The 23035-nt window shown below is 42.1% G+C and overlaps 2 protein-coding genes across 6 annotated transcripts in view; one reads left to right on the top strand and one right to left on the bottom strand.

Moving 5' to 3' along the window:
* Positions 1-204: 204 nt before the first annotated feature.
* On the bottom strand, positions 205-20215 carry LOC140910679 (toll-like receptor 1). Of its 4 annotated transcripts, none has more exons than XM_073342282.1 (2): positions 20167-20215; positions 205-3619 (listed from the first exon to the last, which is right to left on the bottom strand). In XM_073342282.1, the coding sequence occupies exon 2, from the start codon at positions 3550-3552 to the stop codon at positions 1576-1578; it is 1977 nt and encodes a 658-aa protein (XP_073198383.1). In that variant the 5' UTR covers positions 3553-3619; positions 20167-20215; the 3' UTR covers positions 205-1575. The 4 variants fall into 4 exon arrangements, with proteins under 4 accessions (XP_073198383.1, XP_073198382.1, XP_073198379.1 ...); XM_073342281.1 differs by lacking the exon at positions 20167-20215 and adding an exon at positions 17280-17342; XM_073342278.1 differs by lacking the exon at positions 20167-20215 and adding an exon at positions 7361-7427.
* FAM114A1 (family with sequence similarity 114 member A1) overlaps positions 19634-23035 on the top strand; it is a 75115-nt gene continuing 71713 nt past the window's right edge. The window contains exons 1-2 of one of the 2 annotated variants that reach the window (XM_073342284.1): positions 19634-19762; positions 21352-21524. In XM_073342284.1, the coding sequence (XP_073198385.1) occupies positions 21470-21524 (55 nt within the window). In that variant the 5' untranslated portion in view covers positions 19634-19762; positions 21352-21469. The remainder of the gene's footprint in view (positions 19763-21351; positions 21525-23035) is intronic. The other variant, XM_073342283.1, reaches the window with a different exon arrangement.

Here is a 23035-nt window from a genome sequence, read left to right as displayed (position 1 = left end):
GTAAATTGAAAGAGTAAAGGACTCTTTTGTTCCTGTTATATCTTTGTCAATTCCTAATAGAAAACATGTTACTTTATCAAAATATATAGTAACTTCTTTTCATCAAAAATAAGATACAAAGAAGTGAGCTGTTATGGACTGATATGATCCTTGTAGATTGTAGCAATTTTGAGCATTACCATGTAAAACATTTTTCTTCATAACTTCAGGTATTAACTAATACACAGTAACTAATTAATAGAGATTTCTGAGAAATTTTGTACCTCCTTTGTAAGCAGATCTAGGCCAACCAGAATGCTTAAGTGCAGCAAAGCAAGAAGTATTAAAAGAGGAATATAGGGCTAAATCCTGTAGGCCTTACATAGGAAAGCTTCTTAATGGATGGAGGAAAGGCTCTGATTGACAAAAATGGGCTTTGAATCAGTCCCTTTAGTATGTGCTTAGCATTTAGCACATGAAGAGTTCCATTAAATGCAACTAGTCTGTGAATACATCATGCTGTTCATCTTAGAAAGGAGATAACTAAGGGGGGATATGATAGAGACTATAAAATCATGAATGGTGTGGAGAAACTGAATAGGGAAGTGTTATTTACCCCTTCACATGACACAAAAACCCGGGGTCATCCAATGAAAATAATAATAAAACAAACACAAGGACATACTTTTTCACACAACTCCCAGTCAACCTGTGGAACTTGTTGCCTGGAGAGGTTGTGAAGGCCAAAAGTATAAATGGGTTCAAAAAAGAATTACATAAGTTCATGGAGGATGGGTCCATTAATGGCTATTGACCAAGATGGTCAGGGATGAAACCCCAAACTTTGAGTGTTCCCAAACTGCCAGAAGCGGACACAGAATGGATCACTCAATAATTGCTCTATTCTGTTCATTCCTTCTGAAGCATCTGGTACTGGCCACTGTCAGAAGACAGGATACTGGGCAAGATGGACCATTGGTCTGACTCAGTATGGCCATTATGTTATGTTCTTACTACTTAGTACAGCTAAGATTTCCTCATAACTAAAAATCCAGTGATAGTCCTAAGAAAGAACTTTCTTTTATATTTTATTTAATACAAGCAAGAAATTCTGTAAGACCATAACTCCAGAACATGCCAGGCACAAAATTATTTGTAGACATATTTCAGCCTTAAAAAGCATGATGCTACAAAACTTCATTACATCCAACCCACTCATCATTTCCATTATTTTCAATTATGACTAGTATTAACGGGAACACAGCTCCAGAAAAAAATTCACCCTGAACATCTGAACAAGAAATAATTAGAACAGTAGAATTATTATGAATATTTTCTTCTCCTGCCCTTTCATAATAGGCAAACTATATAAGAACACTTTTTACACAATGATTTCACTAATAGAAGTGGAAATAATAATTTCTACATGTATTACATGTATTTGTGGGTACACAATCAAATACTATGAGCAAGATAGTGATTTGGTTAACACAGTGTCATTCCACAGTAAATCAGTTGAGTTTCTTACACATCTAGTTGCATTATAAGCAAAATTAACACAGATAAAATCCAAGAATTGGTAAATTATCTTGCGATCTACATCACAATCATTTCAGTGGACACTGGCAGGTTACTGTTAATAGTTGCCTTAAGGTTAGCCCAGAAAAGGCCATGCTTGCTTTTCTCCTTTGGCCACTCCAGGTATGTTCTCTTTGCCATGAGAGCTTTCAGCTTGTGATATCTGGCAGGAATGAGATACTGCGGGATTGGTTCCAGTAAAATGAGGATTAAGCTATTGGAACTTTCACTAAATAATTTGTGATGGGCAAAGTAAAGCTCATAGTGGCACCATTCACTCTGGACAAAATTGGGAGACAAAACAAAGATTGATTTGTGGCTTTTCTCAATGCAGTTGATAATGTTCTCAATGATGCTTTTGCCAGGAATGAAGTTCCTCTCATGCAGACAGATCTGTACAGACCCATCTTCCTTCTCCAGGTTTGGGATCAGATGATTCTTCACCCAGAGGGAATCCCGTTCGCTGTATGAAATAAAAGCATGAAACTGTAAAATGCTTTGCAGATCTTCAGGGTGACTGTTCCAAACCCGACGTTTTGTTTGTGTCCACTGCCACATCATCTTCAAATACCACATTATATCAAAATAAATACACAGAAAGGATGTCACAACCACTACCACCACTGTGACAACTAGAGCTATAACAAGCAAGAGAGTTGTATTGCAAGATAGTTCAGACAACTGAAAGTCCTTTAGCTGGGTTCCCTTTAAGCCATCCGGATATTCACACACATAAGACTCTGGCCAGCCAACCAACCTTCCGCCTGATTTTTTTTCCAAATTAACAAAGTCTCGTAGTTCACAAGAACATTGGAATGGATTGTGCCCTCCTCTGAGCGCTCTGATATTTTGACAGCTGTGGAAAAAGTCAGATGATGGGGTGAGAACTGAATTCTCTTCTATATTCAGTAATTCCAGACCCCTAAAATGACTACACCCAGGCAGCTCAGTTAACCTGTTAAATGCAATGTTTAGCTCTTTCAAAGCTTTCAGTTCAGTAATGTTTTTGGGGACAGTTCTGATTTGGTTATTTTGTAGATCAAGTATTTGGACACTGATTGGCAAACATCCAAAAACTGAGTCTGTCAATTTGTTTGAGGACAAATTCAGTTTAGCTAGCATTCCAACCCAGTGGCAGTGGTTCTCATTTTCATTCTCATCGTAATACAACAAGTTCCTACTTATGTCCAAGTGTTTCAGTGATTTCATTTTACTCGTCATGGAGCTCACCTTGGAAAGTTTTTTTAATTGATTCCTCTGTAGAATAAGTGTTTCCAGGAGATCTAATTTATTACAGCCTTGAAAAACCATATCTGTCAAATCATTGTTTGAAAAGCTTAAAAAGCGAAATTGACTTCGTTCGGAAGGGCAAAGCATATGTATTATCTTCGAATCAGATATCGTCAAGGCTGTAATGTTCATCTCTGAAAATATGCGGTATAGGTCATCCTGTGAAAAATAGAATACTTCAATAGAAACATTCGTTATTATCAGTGCTTTCATGGAAGTACCAGTGTAGTTGAAGGATTGCTTTTTAATATCTGACAACAGTTTCATCTCGAAGATATTGAAATATTCAATGGATGTATGCCACACGATCTGAAGAATTCTAATAAAGTTTTTCCAGGACGTTGTAATATTGTTCAGAGTAAGATTTTGTAATCCTGAGGTTTTGTTGAATTTTGACAATAATTGTATTAAATCACTGATTCCATTCTCTGGGATATTTGACAGTACTAAACTGTCCGAAGTATTGTGTACCACATCCCAACTGGAATGGTTTATTCTGTTATCTGCTGATGCAAACTGAAGCCTCTTTGTGCGTGAGAGCGGCAGGCTCTTGGTTTCATAATCAGAATGGTCTTCTAGTGAGCTGCTGGAATAGTTTGCAATAAATTCATTTTCATCAGATGGCTTGATATTGTTCCAGAGAGTTATTATAAAGACACAACTACAAAGGAGAAAGTTTGTAAGGGGTCTTCTGTTTTCTGCCATGTTGTTTTGTTATTCTTTATAGATGCTCGTTGCCCTTCTTCAGCATTTCTCCATACTGGTTCTAATCCTATAAAAGAATTCACATTAAATCACTATTAGTAATGACTAAGTGAGTGTCCAATATAAGTGTTAGGGTCTAATTCTGGAAGGTGCTGAGTGTCCTTCTCTCCAACTGATTTTAACAGCAATGGAGTGCACTCTGCCATTCAGTAGAGGGAACGCACATTGATGTTCATTCATGTCTGTTTAAGGGGGAAAACACACAATTACTACTTTTTAAACTCTTCTTTTTAAAAAAATTAATATCATTATTGTAAAATGTGTCCGACTGATAGTTTAGGAGACTGAAATCTACTGTTTATGCATGAGCAGGGACAATGCAAGTTTCCCCAGACCGTACAAAATGCACCTCACTGTTGAACTAAAGGGACTAACCCTAGGAATAAGAGTTTCCGTGGTCATCCAGTCCTTGGGTTCTTTCCTGAGGCTGCCAACAAGGAAATCAATTAATCTCAGTAGATAGAAGTTTTGTCACATAAACCTCTGTCCAGTAGGAACTGGATTGAGACCAACAACTAATTCATTTCACATAACCTGTCAAAGAGCTATCAGAAAGCAATACCTGTCTGTCACTGCCACCCTAGGCTGGAGGGAAAAGGCTAGCTGGAGGGGAAAGGTCTCAGAGGAGAATAGGCTCCATCCCATTCCCAGTCTCACAAACCCTCCTTGAAATTATAGTTTATTACAGGGGTTCTCAACCTTTTTCTTTCTGATCCCCACATGCTATAAAAACTCCATGGCCCACCTGTGCCACAATAATTATGCCAGCATTAGGGGGCAGCAAGCAGGGCAATTGCCCGGGGCCCCATGCCACAGTGGGCCCAGAGAAGATAAGTTGCTCAGGGTTCGGCTTCAGCCCCGGGTAGTGGGGCTTGGCGCCCCAGGCCCCAGCAAGTCTAATGCCAGCCCTGCTTGGCAGACCCCTGAAGCCTGCTCGAGGACCCCCAGAGGGCCCCGGACTCCGGGTTGAGAACCACTGCTTTATTAGACGTAACATACTGACATTCCTTGCCAAACCTTTACTTATGTTAACAATTTTTAGCAGGTCACTAAGTAACAGAGGATCAACTCATTGACTTACAACACCTTTTTAAAAAAGTATGTTGAACCAGAATGAGAAACAAATTAGAAATCTTGGGGCTAAGAGGTGCAGCATTTTTACTTCCAGAGACCTAGGTTCAGGGTTTGGCTTAGGTGTCAAGTTAAATTTAGTTTGCTTTTATCATGGTAGTCCCCAGTGGATACCTGGGCCTGGGCAGAGAATGGCAGTATAAATGCAATCCTCAGCATGGCATGAGACACTTAGCTATCTGTTCCCATATTAGGACTTACTCCAGCTACTAGGCATGAGTAACTTGGCTACTCTGTACTACAGCTCAACAGGACTGGGCAAAGCAGCATTCACTGCCCCAACCTTCTTACCTTGTGCTTGTATGGACAACACTCTTTCTGTGTTGTGCAGGATCAAACCTTAAGTGAAATGCCGCCCCATTCATGTAAGAGATGCTGCAGCTCAGCTGAATAAGGCCCTGAAATATACATTACCATCTTTCTTTCCCTGCCCTTATTGCCCACAACATAATTTCAGCCATGTTTTATAGGTAAGTACCAGCTGAAAGGAGGCTATACATTTTCCAGCTGCTTTATTAAAATAAATCCTCCTTTATTCCTGAATGTTGATCATTAGAGTCAAATTATTTACATATACATTCGTACATTCTTTGTCCACTTTCTCATGCCCAGAGTTTCTTTTCGAGTCAGAATGCTCTGTAGTACAATGAAATTGATAAGAGTTAAAACACGTCTGTGATCTTTAGGGTCTATAATTAATTGAGAACTAACATTTGACAGAGCCGTGGTCAAGGCAATTTTCATTCTGAATGATCCCAAAGCACTTAAACTTGATAAGCAGAGCATCAATAAAATGCAATCACCTCCTACCTGGTAGGTGCAGCCAGATAGGCAACCCATATGTGTGGTAGTGGTGAGGAATTTAAGCCAAGTTCACATGGGCAAATCCCTACTGTGTTTAAAGTTCCATAGGATCCTTATTATACACGGAGAACAGACAAAATCTTGATTTTTAAGGTCTCATCCAAAAGACCACTCACCACCCACGCAAAGTAAATTGAATAAAACCACTGTTAACTACAGATTGTTGTGGTTGAAGTCTTCTACAATGGAATTGCAGTCAGTGCCCTCCCAGACAGTCACGCTCGCCATATATATATATATATATTACAGGTGTAAATTCAGCAAGGAACTTGCCAAGTGTGGTGGCAAAGAAAAGCCCTCCGCCTTCCCTCCACCAGAGACATGAGACAGGTTTTGGTAGAGTTCTTCCAGAAAGAGCCTGTGAGGCCAATAAAGCTTACCAGTTCTTGGCTTTGTTTAGTATTTTGGTTAGGGAAAGTGTGGTGTTCAAAATCAGAATATATTCAATTTTATTTGTGTTCTTAGGCAAAATTTCCAACTATTATTTAATCCAAAATTGTTGCACTTAGTATGAAATAAATGTTCATTTGACAAAGGGTCAAAATCTGAGCTACTAAGATCAAAACATAGATGTTGGGAGCTCACTTCTTGTCACGTGTTCATTTCTCACTCTGAGCTTAGGCAGCACCTGATCAGCCCCTCCCAGGATCAGACTCTAAAACAGGTATAAACCTGGCACAGCGGGTGAGTGGATCAGAGAAATATGATTGACAGGCTAAGAGAACTGCACAGCGAGGAAAACTGGTGACTGACACAGCTGACAGCAGGCAGGCAGCTAGCTAAACCCAGCGGAATGCAGGCAGAGAGAAACTAAAAGCAAACTTTGCTACTGTTTTCTGAAAGAGACAAGCTTTCAAGCTCCAAACCACAGAGCTCAAAAGCTTGTCTCTTTCACCAACAGAAGTTGGTCCCATAAAAGATATTACCTCATCCACCTTATCTTGCTCAACAACAACAAGGAGTCCAGTGGCACCTTAAAGACTAACAGATTTATTTGGGCATAAGCGTTCGTGGGTAAAAACCTCACTTCTTCAGATGCATGGAGAAGAAGTGGGTTTTTTACCCATGAAAGCTTATGCCCAAATAAATCTGTTAGTCTTTAAGGTGCCACCGGACTCCTCATTGTTTTTGTGGATACAGACTAACACAGCTACCCCTCTGATACTTGTCTTGCTCATATCCTGGGACCAACACGGGCACAACGCTGCAAACTGTTGTTTTCTCCACACTTGAACTCCAGGCACTCCTGAAATCATGGATTCTTGTCATAATTGAAATACATTTTAAATATTTAAGATTAGAACTCTCTATTAACACACAAAATATATGGAATATATTGAAAAGTCATTTAAGCATGGCCATATATTTTGTAAGATACCATTATAAGACACAAACCTGATGTAAAAATATATAATTGATACAGGTAAAATATATTGTTGCTTTGTCTCCAATCCTGAAAACACACACATGCACAAAAATGGATTTAGTTGAATCGGTGCAAAGCTCTCAGGTAGACACAGTGATACCAGTATAAAGGTGTTTATATTGCTATAATTTCTTTCACTGAATTTACTGAACTCAAATGAGGTTATGCTAGTCACTCACCCACAGACTAGAAAGCAAATAATAAACTTTAGTTCATAAACGATTTACAAAACACGTCTCATTTTCTGAATAAGATGCAGAGTACACAACACTTTAAGTTAATCAGAGGTCTATTTAAAACAAACATAAATTAATAGTCCTTTCTTACCAGGAAGTCTTGCTGCGCAAATAAGCAGAAAAATTATACAGGAAAAGACAAAAAGCAAACTTCCTGTAAAACAGCTCATTTGGATAACAACATTTAACAACACTCAAACCTTCCAAAAGTTGTTTGTGCCATCTACTGACTTCTCATGAAATTACACATTTTTTCCACAAATTTATATTTTTCCAGACATTATTGATATAACTTTTTGCTCATTTAATTATGTTATTGAACGACATGGTTTCATGCTTTGCAATAGCCTAAATAGGATAAATTCCTTAATCCTCATTTCAGCTGATCCATCAATTGCTTTCCCTTTCTACTGAATTTGTTTTAAAATAAATTAAATATTTCTTCTGTTGAGCAAGTTTTACATTGACACCCAAATATCTTCTCCTGCAACTAAATAATAATCTAAGTCAAAAAGCATGATTCTAATTCTGGTTTTGAGCAGTTTGTCATTTTAGTTGAAATAGTTTAGTTGTAAGTTCCTGCCACTGAATGCATCCGATGAAGTGAGCTGTAGCTCACGAAAGCTCATGCTCAAATAAATTTGTTAGTCTCTAAGGTGCCACAAGTACTCCTTTTCTTTTTGCGAATACAGACTAACACGGTTGCTACTCTGAAACCTGTCATAAAATGGTTTCTAAAAGTATTTTTTGTAACTATGTCCCATTTAAATTGCATATTGGTCTGAAAGGGAGAATGATAGATCTCTTTTACTTTAAAGGCAACAGTGCTAGCTACATTGAAGTCAAGACAAAAATAGGCCTATTATTATATTGTCACCCCTCTGTCAAGTGGTAGCAGATGCTGAGGCCCCGCAAGTCAGCTTCTTATTGGAGGAATAATCAATGACATGGAGTCTGTGTAGATTCTAAGTATAACTAGTTTATTTACATGATACACAACAGTCCGTGAACAGAGGTGGTCACAAACAGCACACAAGAAAACCCATCTTTCTGAAACCTAAGCACAAGCTCACAAGCCCAGTTCCAGCGAAGCAACTCTACGCAAGAAATTGACTCTGTTGGAGAGATTAAGGCAAAGAACAAACTCTCATGCTGTTTTTCACAGCTCCCACGGAGAACCTATATGGCAAAACTAATTGTAACTCTGACAACCAGGATTTGTCAGCAAGCAGGATTGAACCTAGGATCTCTGGAGCTAAATGCATGATCCTTTGTCGTGTGAGGTAAAAGCCACCTGCCTTTTAATTAAGGCTGTAGCAGACTCATTAATTGTTAAGTGGTCTAGGTGCCACTGCAGGGGGACAGATCACCATTCCCATCAGGCATGGATTACATAATAACACAGCTTTTCTTCAAAGATTATACACTTCTTGCATGCTAAAACCAACAACAAAAACCTGTAAGACTATGACTTGTAAGACAGTGCCACTTGATGATTTGTGATATCTTAATTTTACAAAGTCCATAACACCATCAAAAACAGTCCCTGAGAACTTTACTTTCCTTGAGATCTAATTCAGAGACTAGATCTACCACCCTAACTCATATAGACTAGCACTTACTTAGTAAGTCATCCCACTGAAATCACTGAGATTTTTCCACATCCTTCTAGTTTAGGGTGCCACAAGACAATGACCTGACATAATGATGCAACATTGATATAGCCCAGGAAGTCAAAGAAACAACCTTAAAAGTGGCTGGTTTTGTCTTAAACATCATTAGTCATGTCATGTTTTATTTCTGAAATTTAAGTCAAGCCTGGTTTGATAAATGAAAGGAGAGAGCTACCTTTTATGGACACCCAGCCAGCCAGTTAGCTATAAAGTCCCTCTTGGTGGCTGCTTGCTTTACCTGTAAAGGGTGAAAAAGTCCCTCAGGTAAACAAAATGGAGTGGACCCCTGACCAAAAGAACCAATAGGAAGGCTAGAACTTTTTAAAATGGGAAAAAGCTTTCCCTTTGTCTCTCTGTTGTTCTCTATGGGCTGAAGAGACGGGGCAGCTGGAAAGCTGTGTAACGTTTGGACCAGGTATGAAAATTCATCATCCATACCTAGAAGGATTCATTGGGACAGGGAATGTTTAGACAGACACGATTAGGTTTATTTCTTTTATTTTCTGTAAGGCTTGTGGACTCCTCTGTGCTAACCCCAGATGCTTTTGTTTGCTTGTAACCTTTAAGTTGAACCCCCAAAAAACTATTTTGGGTGCTTAATTTTTGGAATTGCTCTTTTAAAATCTAGCAAAAGCCCAAGTTCCCGATGTATGGTGTCAAGGTTCCTTCCCCACTCTGAACGCTAGGGTACAGGACCTACATGAAAAACCTCCTAAGCTTCTCTTTACCAGCTTAGGTCAAAACTTCCCCAAGGTACAAAATATTCCACCCTTTGTCCTTGGATTGGCCACTACCACCACCAAACAAATACTGGTTACTGGGGAAGAGCTGTTTGGACACCTCTTTCCCCCCAAAATACTTCCCAAAACCTTGCACCCCACTTTCTGGACAAGGTTTGGTAAAAAGCCTCACCAATTTGCCTAGGTGACTACAGACCCAGACCCTTGGATCTAAGAACAATGAAAAATCCTCCCAACACTTGCACCCCCCCTTTCCTGGGAAATGTTGGATAAAAAGCCTCACCAATTTGCATAGGTGACCACAGACCCAAACCCTTGGATCTGAGAACAATGAAAAAGCATTCAGTTTTCTTACAAGAAGACTTTTAATAGAAATAGAAGTAAATAGAAATAAAGAAATCCACCCTGTAAAATCAGGATGGTAGATACCTTACAGGGTAATTAAATGGAAAAAGGCTAATGTAGTGCCAATCTTTAAAAAAGGGAAGAAGGAGGATCCTGGGAACTACAGGCCAGTCAGCCTCACCTCAGTCCCTGGAAAAATCATGGAGCAGGTCCTCAAAGAATCAATCCTGAAGCACTTGCATGAGAGGAAAGTGATCAGGAACAGCCAGCATGGATTCACCAAGGGAAGGTCATGCCTGACTAATCTAATCGCCTTTTATGATGAGATTACTGGTTCTGTGGATGAAGGGAAAGCAGTGGATGTATTGTTTCTTGACTTTAGCAAAGCTTTTGACACGGTCTCCCACAGTATTCTTGTCAGCAAGTTAAGGAAGTATGGGCTGGATGAATGCACTATAAGGTGGGTAGAAAGCTGGCTAGATTGTCGGGCTCAACGGGTAGTGATCAATGGCTCCATGTCTAGTTGGCAGCCGGTATCAAGCGGAGTGCCCCAAGGGTTGGTCCTGGGGCCGGTTTTGTTCAATATCTTCATAAATGATCTGGAGGATGGTGTGGATTGCACTCTCAGCAAATTTGCGGATGATACTAAACTGGGAGGAGTGGTAGATACGCTGGAGGGGAGGGATAGGATACAGAAGGACCTAGACAAATTGGAGGATTGGGCCAAAAGAAATCTGATGAGGTTCAATAAGGATAAGTGCAGGGTCCTGTACTTAGGAGGGAAGAACCCAATGCACAGCTACAGACTAGGGACCGAATGGCTAGGCAGCAGTTCTGCGGAAAAAGACCTAGGGGTGACAGTGGATGAGAAGCTGGATATGAGTCAGCAGTGTGCCCTTGTTGCCAAGAAGGCCAATGGCATTTTGGGATGTATAAGTAGGGGCATAGCGAGCAGATCGAGGGACGTGATCGTTCCCCTCTATTCGACATTGGTGAGGCCTCATCTGGAGTACTGTGTCCAGTTTTGGGCTCCACACTACAAGAAGGATGTGGATAAATTGGAGAGAGTCCGGCGAAGGGCAACAAAAATGATTAGGGGTCTAGAACACATGACTTATGAGGAGAGGCTGAGGGAGCTGGGATTGTTTAGCCTGCAGAAAAGAAGAATGAGGGGGGATTTGATAGCTGCTTTCAACTACCTGAAAGGGGGTTCCAAAGAGGATGGCTCTAGACTGTTCTCAATGGTAGCAGATGACAGAACGAGGAGTAATGGTCTCAAGTTGCAGTGGGGGAGGTTTAGATTGGATATTAGGAAAAACTTTTTCACTAAGAGGGTGGTGAAACACTGGAATGCGTTACCTAGGGAGGTGGTAGAATCTCCTTCCTTAGAGATTTTTAAGGTCAGGCTTGACAAAGCCCTGGCTGGGATGATTTAACTGGGAATTGGTCCTGCTTCGAGCAGGGGGTTGGACTAGATGACCTTCAGGGGTCCCTTCCAACCCTGATATTCTATGATTCAAAACATAGAAAACCCCTCTAGGCAAAACCTTAAGTTACAAAAAAGATACACAGACAGAAATAGTTATTCTATTCAGCACAATTCTTTTCTCAGCCATTTAAAGAAATCATAAGCTAACACATACCTAGCTAGATTACTTACTAAAAGTTCTAAGACTCCATTCCTGTTCTGTCCCCGGCCAAGACGACTACAGACAGACCAGACCCTTTGTTTCTCTCCCTCCTCCCAGCTTTTGAAAGTATCTTGTCTCCTCATTGGTCATTTTGGTCAGGTGCCAGCGAGGTTACCTTTAGCTTCTTAACCCTTTACAGGTGAGAGGAGCTTTCCCCTGGCCAGGAGGGATTTCAAAGGGGTTTACCCTTCCCTTTATATTTATGACATATGGTATTTTTTTGTTTTTAATAAAATTTACCTTTTTTAAGAACCTAATTGTTTTTGTGTCTTAAAAGGTCTGTGCATATGTTTTTCAATTAGCTGATGGCAACAGCTGGGTTTCCTTTTTGTTTGTTTTCTTTCTCGGCTTCCCCGAGGGAGGGGTGGCAAAGCCGAGGGGCCTCAGGGAAAACTTCCCAAGTGAGTTTTTCCAGGATTTGCAAGAGGCAGTTTTTCACTTGGGTGGTGGAAGCATTTACCAAGCCAAGGTCAGAGAAAAGCTGTAACCTTCAGGATTTAATACAAGCCCAAAGTGGCAAGTATTAATTTTTTTAAATCCTTGCGGGCCCCCCACCTTCTGCTCTCGAAGTGTCAGAGTAGGGAATCTGCCTTGACACCTGGTGTCAGGAAAAGGAGGAGAAAGATAATACAGGCGAAAACACAACATAATATGGACAAGCACTATGGTAACTCCCTGTCCTCCTCTGTTGTGCCAATGTACTTCAAAAAGCTCAGCAGTCAAAATATACAAAAATGAAAGAAGCAAAAATGTTCACATGCTTCCAAAAAAAATTCACAGTGTTGTGTATTGTCTGCGCAACTCTCAGCCTTGGTCTACACTAGGAGTTAAGGTTGAATTTAGCAGCATTAAATCAATTTAACCCTGCACCCGTCCACATGACGAAGCCCTTTTTTTCGACTTAAAGGGGTCTTAAAATCGATTTCCTTACTCCACACCTGACAAGGAGATTAGCACTGAAATTGGCCTTGCCGGGTAGAATTTGAGGTACTGTGGACACAATTAGACGGTATTGGCCTCCGGGAGCTATCCCAGAGTGCTCCATTGTGACCGCTCTGTACAGCACTCTCAACTCAGATGCACTGGCCAGGTAGACAGGAAAAGGCCTGCAAACTTTTGAATTTCAATTTCCTGTTTGATCAGTGTGGCGAGCTGCAGGTGACCATGCAGAGCTCATCAGCAGAGGTGACCATGATGGAGTCCCAGAATCACAAAAGAGCTCCAGCATGGATCAAACGGGAGGTACGGGATCTGATCGCTGTATGGGGAGAGGAATCCATGCTATCAGAACTCCGTTCCAGTTTTCAAAATGCCAAAACATTTGTCAAAATCTCCCAGGGCATGAAGGACAGAAGTCATAACAGGGACCCGAAGCAGTGCTGCGTGAAACTTAAGGAGCTGTGGCAAGCCTACCAGAAAACCAAAGAGGCAAACGGCCGCTCCGGATCAGAGCCCCAAACATGCTGCTTCTATGATGAGCTGCATGCCATTTTAGGGGGTTCAGCCACCACTACCCCAGCCGTGTTGTTTGTCTCCTTCAATGGAGATGGAGGCAACACGGAAGAAGGTTTTGGGGACTAGAAAGATGATGATGATGAGGTTGTAGATAGCTCACAACAAGCAAGCAGAGAAACCAGTTTTCCCGACAGCTGGGAACTGTTTCTCACCCTGGACCTGGAGCCAGTACCCCCCCCCCCCGAACCCACCCAGGGCTGCCTCCCGGACCCGCCAGGTGTAGAAGGGACCTCTGGTGAGTGTACCTTTTAAAATACTATACATGGTTTAAAAGCAAGCGTGTTTAATGATTAATTTGCCCTGGCATTCATGGCTCTCCTGGATGTACGCCCAAAACCTTTGCAAAAGGTTTCTGGGGAGGGCAGCCTTATTCTGTCCACCATGGTTGGACACTTTACCACTCCAGGCTAGTAGCACGTACTCGGGAATCGTTGTAGAACAACGCATTGCAGTGTATGTTTGCTGGCGTTCAAACAACATCCGTTCTTCATCTCTCTGTGTTATCCTCAGGAGAGTGATATCATTCATGGTCACCTGGTTGAAATAGGGTGCTTTTCTTAAGGGGACATTCAGAGGTGCCCATTCCTGCTGGGCTGTTTGCCTGTAGCTGAACAGAAATGTTCCCCGCTGTTAGCCACTGGGAGGGATGAGGGGCTAGGCACGCAGTGGGGGGAGGTAAAATGTGACCTTGGAACGAAAGCACATGTGCTATGTATGTAATGTTAACAGCAAGGTTTACCATGAAAGACTGCACCCATTGTTCTATAAAATGTGTCTTTTTAAATACCACTGTCCCTTTTTTTTTCTCCACCAGCTGCATGTGTTTCAAGGATCACAGGATCTTCTCCTTCCCAGAGGCTAGCAAAGATTAGAAGGTGAAAAAAACGCACTCACGATGAAATGTTCTCTGAGCTCATGCTGTCCTCCCACGTTGATAGAGCACAAACGAATGCGTGGAGGCAGACAATGCCAGAGTGCAGGAAAGCACAAAATGACCGGAAGGAGAGGTGGCAGGCTAAAGAGAGTAAGTGGCGGGCTGAAGAGAGGGCTGAAGCTGAAAAGTGGCGGCAGCGTGATGAGAGGAGACAGGATTCAATGCTGAGGCTGCTGGAGGATCAAACTAATTTGCTCCAGCATATGGAGTTGCAAGCTTCCACAGGGCTATTGCCACTTGCTTCTCAACTGTGAGGGCTGCTCTCATCTTGGTATTCTTGTGCCTCAGGGCAGGGGAAAGCAAGTCACAATGTTCCATGAAAGTGCCCTTACATATGTGAAAGTTTCACAGCCACTGGGAATCGTCCCAGACCTGCAACACTATGTGGTCCCACCAGTCTGTGCTTGTTTCTCGAGCCCAGAATCGGCGTTCCACCACATGGACCTGCCCCATTAGCACCATGATGCCCACATTGCCAGGGCCCGTGCTTTGAGAGAAGTCTGTGTCCATGTCCTCATCACTCTCGTCATCGCGGTGACGTCGCCTACTCGCCCGGTTTCGCTTTGCCAGGTTATGTTGCTGCATATACTGCTGGATAATGCGTGTGGTGTTTAATGTGCTCCTAATTGCCTAAGTGATCTGAGCGGGCTCCATGCTTGCCGTGGTATGGCGTCTGCACAGAAAAAAGGCGCGGAACGATTGTCTGCCATTGCTCTGATGGAGGGAGGGGCGACTGACGACATGGCTTACAGGGAATTAAAATCAACAAAGGGGGTGGCTTTGTGAGAAACAGAATGGCTCCCTCAAGGATAGAACTCAAAACCTCAAGGATAGAACTCAAAACTGGGTTTAGCAGGCCATTGATTTCACAAAGGGAGGGAGGGAGGAGAAAATGAATACAAAATAAATCTGGTCTATTTCTTGTTTTGAGCCACTTCATCTATCTTTATACATCTTGCTGGCAGCAGACTGTGCAGTACGACCGCTAGCCATCCTCATCTCCTGGGTGCTCGGCAGAAGACGGTGCAGTATGACTGCTGGCCATCGTCTTCTGCTGGCTGCAGATTAAAAGACACTGCCAGTAAGACTGAATCACCATGAAACGAAACTTAAAAGGGAAATGACCTGGCTGAGTCACTCCCATGTTTGCCCAGGTTCCCCTGACCTCATTGAGGTCAGTTAAAAGAGCACCCTGGACTACGTCGACGATGGCTACCAGTCATACTGCACTGTCTGCTGCCAAAAGGCAATAAACTGCTGCTGTGTAGCAATGCAGTACCGCGTCTGCCAGCACCCAGGAGATATACGGTGACGGTTAGCTGAGCAGGCTCCATGCTTGCCGCGGTATGGCGTCTGCACAGGTAACCGAAGAAAAAAGGCGCAAAATGATTGTCTGCCCTTGCTTTCACAGAGGGAGGGAGGGAAGGGGGGCCTGACGATATGTACCCAGAACCACCCGCGACAATGTGTTAGCTCCATCAGGCACTGGGATTTCTACCCAGAATTCAAATGGGCCGCGGAGACTGCGGGAACTGTGGGATAGCCACCCACAGTGCAATGCTCCGGAAGTCGATGCTTGCCTCGGTACTGTGGACACACTCTGCCGACTACATGCACTTAGAGCATTTGTGTGGGGACACACACGGTCGACTGTATAAGAACGCTTTCTACAGAACTGATTTCTATAAATTCGACCTAATTTCATAGTGTAGACAAGGCCTAAATGGCCTAGGAACCAGTTATATCCAAACCACATCAACATCTATCCTCTGTCATGGCAATTATGGCCATCTGTAAAGACTGTGCTCTCTGATAAACTTCAGGAGGCAGGCAACATCCAAAAGTCTTGTTATAAAATGTCTATTGCCCTAGTGAACATGGTGCATAATACACTTTATTTAATCTGAAGGGGACGGTCATATATCAGAGCAGTTATGGTGAAGTAGCCCTGTGATTATAAGGCCAAACTGGCTGGCCATTGACACTGTTTGAATTCAGTACTCATACCTATATATTATCTGATTAACATATTGTAAATAAAAGTATAAATTAGAAAAGTGAAACAAGCACATTCTCATGAGTGCTAATGCACTGTTAACCATTATACTTCACCATGCTCATTCATAGGTGCAACCATTTGTTGGAGCATGAGTAGGGAGGGTATGTCCTCCCAAACCAGAACTACCTTGTTATGTCCCACTGAGGGCAGGAGCAGCACTAATGCACCTCTTGCACCCAGTACCTTCTCAACATTTTTTTTTAAATTTTGCAGCACTGAATTCATTCATTTCTTAAAGAGCAAGTTCCATTCCTAGAAACCATAAAGTGCACATTAAAGAGACATCAGGTCAAATCTGGCCCCAAATTTAGATTTAGAACAAACTTTTATTAAACTGAGACCAAAAGAAATGTTTCCATGACTTTCTGTTTACAGTTAATTTTCTGTGTGAACTATTTTTGAAAGAACTAAATATTCCTATGCATTGTTTGCAACCCAGACATTTCAGCATTGCACTAATTCATAAGAAACAATAAGTGGAATTAACTACTGTATTTTTAACAACTAACGTGAGAAATGCAAAAACAAAATTTAAAACCATAACTACGGAAAAATAAATTCAGTTAAAGAAATCTCTATGCTTAAGAAAATAAATTGTTACACTTAACAGCAGGACATATATCATTGGCTTATTCATTTCCAATACACATTCATCCTAGCTAAAAACTTTATATGTTTGTTTGTACATTTCTGATCCACGCACAGGCTTCTACAGAGTTTGTAAAACTAGCACTCTAAGACTAGCTTCCTTGTCAGTCCGAAACTCCACCATCCATCAAGAGTAAAATAGATCTCCAGTTACTGAGCTTCACTTATCCTCTTCAGCTCAAGTCAAAAGAGTGTTTTTTTTTAAATTCCACCAAATCCACTACAAAGCAGAGGACAAGCCTCCGTATTTTTCAAGATTTAATTGTCAATATATACTATATGTCAAAAATCAATAAAAACATATAAAATATGTTGGTAATAATCATTGGTCTGCACTGATTTTTCTATCCTTATTAAAATGCCCTGGAAATATATTTACTCAATATTTATTCTGGTCTCACCTACCTTAAAATGGGAACTTCAGAGTATTTTCCTTAATAAATTTATTGAAAAGTTGTTTGGTTTTAATGGTGCTTCTATGAGCACCACAACGTATTTGGGGGTACTGAGATACTTTTCTGTTCGTAAAATTCCTTAATGAATCGTAACGTATTTCCTTATGCTCCTATAGCAACACTACACAAGAGTAACTATTTTTCCTTTTCTCCAGCAGAGGAAGAACAACAAAAGTGGCAAAAAGCTCTGATGAATCTACACACTAACTTTCCATAGAATGAAACTGAAGAGTCCTGCCCTACAATAAAATGAGGAAGAAAGTGGAGAAATAAGGAGACAAGAACCACAAGTTGTTTGGCAAGAGGCTGCAATCAACTTTCTCTTAGTCAAAAGATGATTCAGAACTTGTTTCACAACATTATTGGTACCCAAAGTGAACAGTAACTTCCTGGAAATTAGTATGAACAATTCTGAATTTTTTTTAACATCCTGGTTCACTCAATGCAGAGATTGAAAAAAAAAAAAACTAGGGCTCCCGGCCTTGCAAATACTCATGTATTATACTGCAAATACTCCTGCAAGTACTCAACATACTTAACTTTATGCACATAGGTAGTCACATTTATTTCACTGAAGGATCAGAAAAAGCAGAAACAAAAAGCAAGAAATTGCAATCTACCAATTTTCTTTGCTACTGAAAGATGATGCATTTAGCTAATATTGTGTAATTTGTCCAGTGGTGTACAGCTGATACTGTATGAGGGTGTCATCACTGCCTCAGAAAAATATGAGAATTAATCACTAAACACAAGGGTCTGACAGAAGCTGTTTCCCAGCTCCTACTCTGTCATAACTCCATTGTGTCGCCAGCTCTACAAGGCTTCCACACATTTCTCCTCCTCAATTTGATTTCAATATTCTACAAGGAATTTAATAATTAACTGGGGCTTAGAGGTGCTACCACAAACAAAAATATAGATAAGAATAATTGAAAATATTGGCAAGTATACATTCGGCCCTGTTGGAGAGGGGCATCGATACACATTACATTTTTGGTGCCATACCATGACCTACACAGTCCTGTCATGTAACATCTGGTGCCAGCATAAATATTAAAACATAATGACAGGTATGAAAAACAGCTTGTTAAGGCTATTTATTTATTTTTACATTTTGGTACATTTCTCAAAGTAGAAGAAATATGCACTGTGATAAATCCATTTGTTTTAACAAGGAGAATTGTGTTAGCCTGAGTCCCACTCAGTTCAAGCCTTTGCTTTTTCCTCTGAGTTACAACAAGCCTATAACACTAGTTAAAATCAATAGAAACTGAATGCACATATCTGAGGGGAAATCTTTGGGCCTTAAATTTTATATTGTTATGTAACAAAACCCTGACATAAATTATCATTACCTATACCTGCATTTCTGCTCATAATTCTCACCACTCTCCCTTGGACCACTTCTGCCAATGAATCCCAGCTAACCCTCTCCCCCTTCACCTTTCTCTCCATTTCATCTTCTCGCCTGCTGCTACACTGCCCTTATGTGCAGAGTTTAGGTTGTGACTCCTTCCTTTTAGATAAAAAGGCTCACTACAGCTATCCTTCCTCCTCAGAGGCTAATCGCTTTGAAATGACTACCTCAAAGGGGACAGTCCTCTCCTCATGAAAGGAATGAGTTCTGGTTTTTTAGGTGCCTAAAGTTATAGAAATAAACCTTACAAAAAAGAGAGCTGGTCAATCGTGAAAGTGATCAAATGAGATCACAGTAATTCCAATGCTTTGGGAATAGCAGGGCAATAGTTCCTCCAACGTTCCTCTATTTAAGTCGCAACAGGGCTTGTCTACACCACCCGCCAGAAGGGCAAGCAGCGATCGATCCAGGCTGAGATTTTCAAAGCTGCCTCCAGGATTTGGGTGCCCAATTCCCATTACAAGGAGCCGCTTGGAAAATCTCAGCATCCATCGCTTAATAATCTCCCTCAGTCTATGGGTCAGCATTAGAGGCGCAGAAGAAAGACCGGGGGAGGGGAGGGGAATCCCTGAGGCAATTGCACAAAAGGTATCAAGGCCAAACAAACAGAGGGTCGTGGCGGGTTGCTTCTTTTAAGGGCAGTTCGAATACAAAGGACTGATTTCAGCTCGGAGAAGCTTAAAGCCCGGGGGGGAGGGAGCACCCCGAGGGGCGCCCCGGGCTCCACCCGTCCCCACTCCGGCAGCTGCGAGCCACGCCGTCCTCTCCAGCCCGCGGGGCTGCGCTGGCCCGAGCCAAGCTTGGAAAGCTCGAGCGAGCCTTTTGCGCTAGGCAGCCGCGCCAGCGCGCCGGCGAGGCGAGGCGAGGCAAGAGCCCTCCCCCCGCCGGCCAGCGGCTGCCCGGCTTCCTCCTCTTCCTCCTCCTCCGCCCTGTCCCGGTGCCTGCCGACGTGGCGCGGCGGGGACGCGGAAGGAGCGGGGGGCGCGTCGGCTCAGGCACAGCTCAGCTGCGAAGCGGTAAGGAACTAAGCGATTTCCCCTTCTTCCCCCGCTTCTGAGGCTGTCTTCCAGAGAGATTTCAAAGAAACTTTCCCTGCCCCGGGGGAAACTCGGTCCCACCGGCCTTCAGCGGCCCGGAGTTCTTGCCGCTCCTGCTTCGTGCCCTGAGAGCCGGGCGCGGGGTTAATAACAGCAGTCCTTCCAGCGGGCTGCTTTCCCGGCTTCGTGGCACTTCGCACTGAAATGGGAGCTGCCCCCTCGCCCCCGAATATCTTTCCACCACTTCTCCCCTGCAGCCGGTATTTCCCTGGGGTTCTCCAGAACCCCATCAGCGTCAAGCGTACAATTAATTAAGGACCCTAACCAAAGGGGAAACAGCTGCCGCTTAAAAACATGCCCTGACCTGACCATTTGCAGAATACCCGGCGTCAGTGCGCAGAGATTTATTTTGAAAGGCCGCTCTGCAGTTGTGCTTTCAGCTTTGCTTTTGAGGAAATCTGAACTATGCGCGTAAAACTGGAAACCAGCAGGGGGCAAGCTAATCCCAAAAGTGAACTTCTAAACTACTTGCTGCTGGCACTGCAGTGGTCTTTTCAAAGTCTGGTGTGGCCTTCAGGGTGACAGCAGCTGCAAGACAACAGGAGACCTAGCATTTGGAATGCACTCAAGTGCGGAACTATCTTTGTTTTCTTACAGCTTCGTGTCGCTTTTCCTAACTTTACACCGGATTTCAAACTGGTATAAGTGGATGCAGCTCCACTAACATCAACAGAAATGTCTGTTTGCAGCATGTGTAAACGTGGTCCTGAGTCTTCCTTGAAACCTACAGAAGAATATAGTTCCATGTACTTGGTTTAGATACAGAGGAGCTAACTGATTCAATTGCTTTTTAATGTGAATGTAGGCTACTTTTTTGTAAGATCATATGCATGACCACCTGAATTACACATTATGCTGGGTTGAAACAGGGATTTTCATTGCTCTTTTTGTTTCCTTTCTTTCTGCAAACTATTTTTAGCCCCTGTCTGGTAGAATGCTGTATACCTACCTAGCTCATTGGGGAAGGGGTTTAACTGACCAGCTGCACTTAGGATGAACTTGAGTGAGTTTCTAAATATAGGATCCAATCCTGTAAAGTCTTATGTATGCATGTATCAGTCAAATTTACAAGTGTATATAAATCTTTGCTAGATTAGGCTCATAATGAAGCTATTAGTGCTAAATTGTGCAATCAGGATATACATGCACATAATTCCACTGAATTCAATGGAAGTTGTGTGCAAATATCTCTGGATAGAATCTGTCCTTTTAACTAGAAACAAACTATTTCTCTTCATGTAATGCCACCAGAATCATCAGCCAGTGAGCACCATTAAAACCTAGACAGAATGTATCTGTACTTCAGTATTTGTGGTATTTGCCATACTCATAATGGCAAACATTGCTAACACTGTGATAAATCTGCAACAGTGTGAGTTGTAAATGTGTTTTCCAAAGATAAGTAAATTACAATATAAACAAATAATTAAAATGTCACCAAGTGCTTGTTATTTAACTGTGACTTTTATTGTTCATGTACTGTCAATGGTATCCATGGAACTGTACAGACACAGAGGAAGACTCAGTCCCTGCCTCAAGGATGCAACACTGAAAATTGGATAAACAATACAGTTCAAACTCCTAAATTTACTGAACAGGATTTGAATTCTCACCTCCAGTATTGCTATGGCTGCAGCTTTGAATACAAACTTTAAAGACCACACCATTTTCAAGAAACAAGGTGGGTGATGTATTATCTTTTATTGCACCAAGTTCTGCTGGTGAAAGTGACAAGCTTTGAGCTACACAGAGCTCTTCTTCAGGTCTGGAAAAGGTTCTCAGAGTGTCACAGCTGAATATAAGGTGGAACAGATTGTGTAGCGTAAATAATTAATGCACATTCTAAGTGTATGTCTATATTGCAATTAAAAACTAATGGCTGGTCTGTGCCAGCTGACTTGGGCTCATGGGGCTGTTTAATTGCAGAATAGACATTAAGGTTCAGAGACCTTGCGATGGGGGAATGTCCCCCCAAATGTATACATCACAATTAAACAGCCCCTTAGCCTGAGTCCTGCAAGCCTGAATCAGCTGACACAGGCCAGCCAGGGGTGTTTAATTGCAGTATAGACATACCCTAAGCGACCATTCAAGGTGAAGACTAAAAGCTCCTGGGAACAGGGATTGTGTCTTCCATGTGCAGTGGCAGGCATACTGGTGGTGCTCAACCAATAGATAACTGTGATCCCTGTACAGTACACCCTTTAGACTCTGCCATTGCCACTCTTTCCTCAGCTGCAGTAATTGCTGAACAGTCACTCCTTTCCCCTTGTGGATTTTCATTATACAATCTACACAGCATTCATAGGACTTCTCTACATGGGATGATTTGGTTTTTTTAAATTTCCATCCTAACTCTTGTGTAGTTCCTTTTCAGACCAGGAGTAGATGTCATGGCCATTAAAATGCTGCTAGTCACTCTGCCCCAGCACTCTCTATTGCTCCACCTGTGGAAGGAATAATGTGAAATTTTAAGAAGAGGTCTAATGTGTACACGGCCGTAATCTTTTCTGGATGAGTCAGAGAGACCAGATTCAGGAATTGATAACTTTCTCTGTTTACAAAGAACCATGGTCAGAAATGTTAATTGTCACCCATGTTACTCTTTTAAGTAAGAAGTGTGAGTTAAAAGCTGCATTACACAGCAAGTAAAGTGCTACTGAAAACAACTATACCAGTTGTTTTTTTCAGCACAAGCACAATTGGAGGAGGAAAGTAATTCAGTGAGGGGAAGTGGGAAAAATAAATACTATTTAAATGTATAACAAAAAATGACAATCCTGCCCTCAAACAAGCATACTGCACCCTCAATAAAAAACAACAAACCTGGGCTCTGCCCAACCATCTGGAGATGTGAATTACAGAACAGAGAGCTACTAAAACCACTTGGAATTCTAGGAGCAAACAAGGAGCCCCAAAACACCATTCAAATAGCAATGATCTTGAACAAATCATGGAGAAGTCATCTCAGTAATGAATGCCTGCTGAAACCATGCCCTGACCTTCCCTCCAGTTCTCTCCCAACCCAATGCACTAACATCACCGCTGTTTCATTCAGATTAAGCTTCTGACAGGACCCTCTGATCCAATTCTTAATTTGGTGGCCAGGCTCTGGAAACTATGTTATCTGGGACTGATGAAAATGAAACCCAGAGCCTGTATGTCCACTGCATGCCTATGGCACTGCAGCCC

This window comes from Lepidochelys kempii, chromosome 4 (genome assembly GCF_965140265.1).
Source record: "Lepidochelys kempii isolate rLepKem1 chromosome 4, rLepKem1.hap2, whole genome shotgun sequence".
In the NCBI taxonomy this organism is placed as follows: Eukaryota; Metazoa; Chordata; order Testudines; family Cheloniidae; genus Lepidochelys; species Lepidochelys kempii.
The sequence above is the reverse complement of the archived record's forward strand: the minus strand, read 5'-3'. Positions and strand labels throughout refer to the sequence as shown.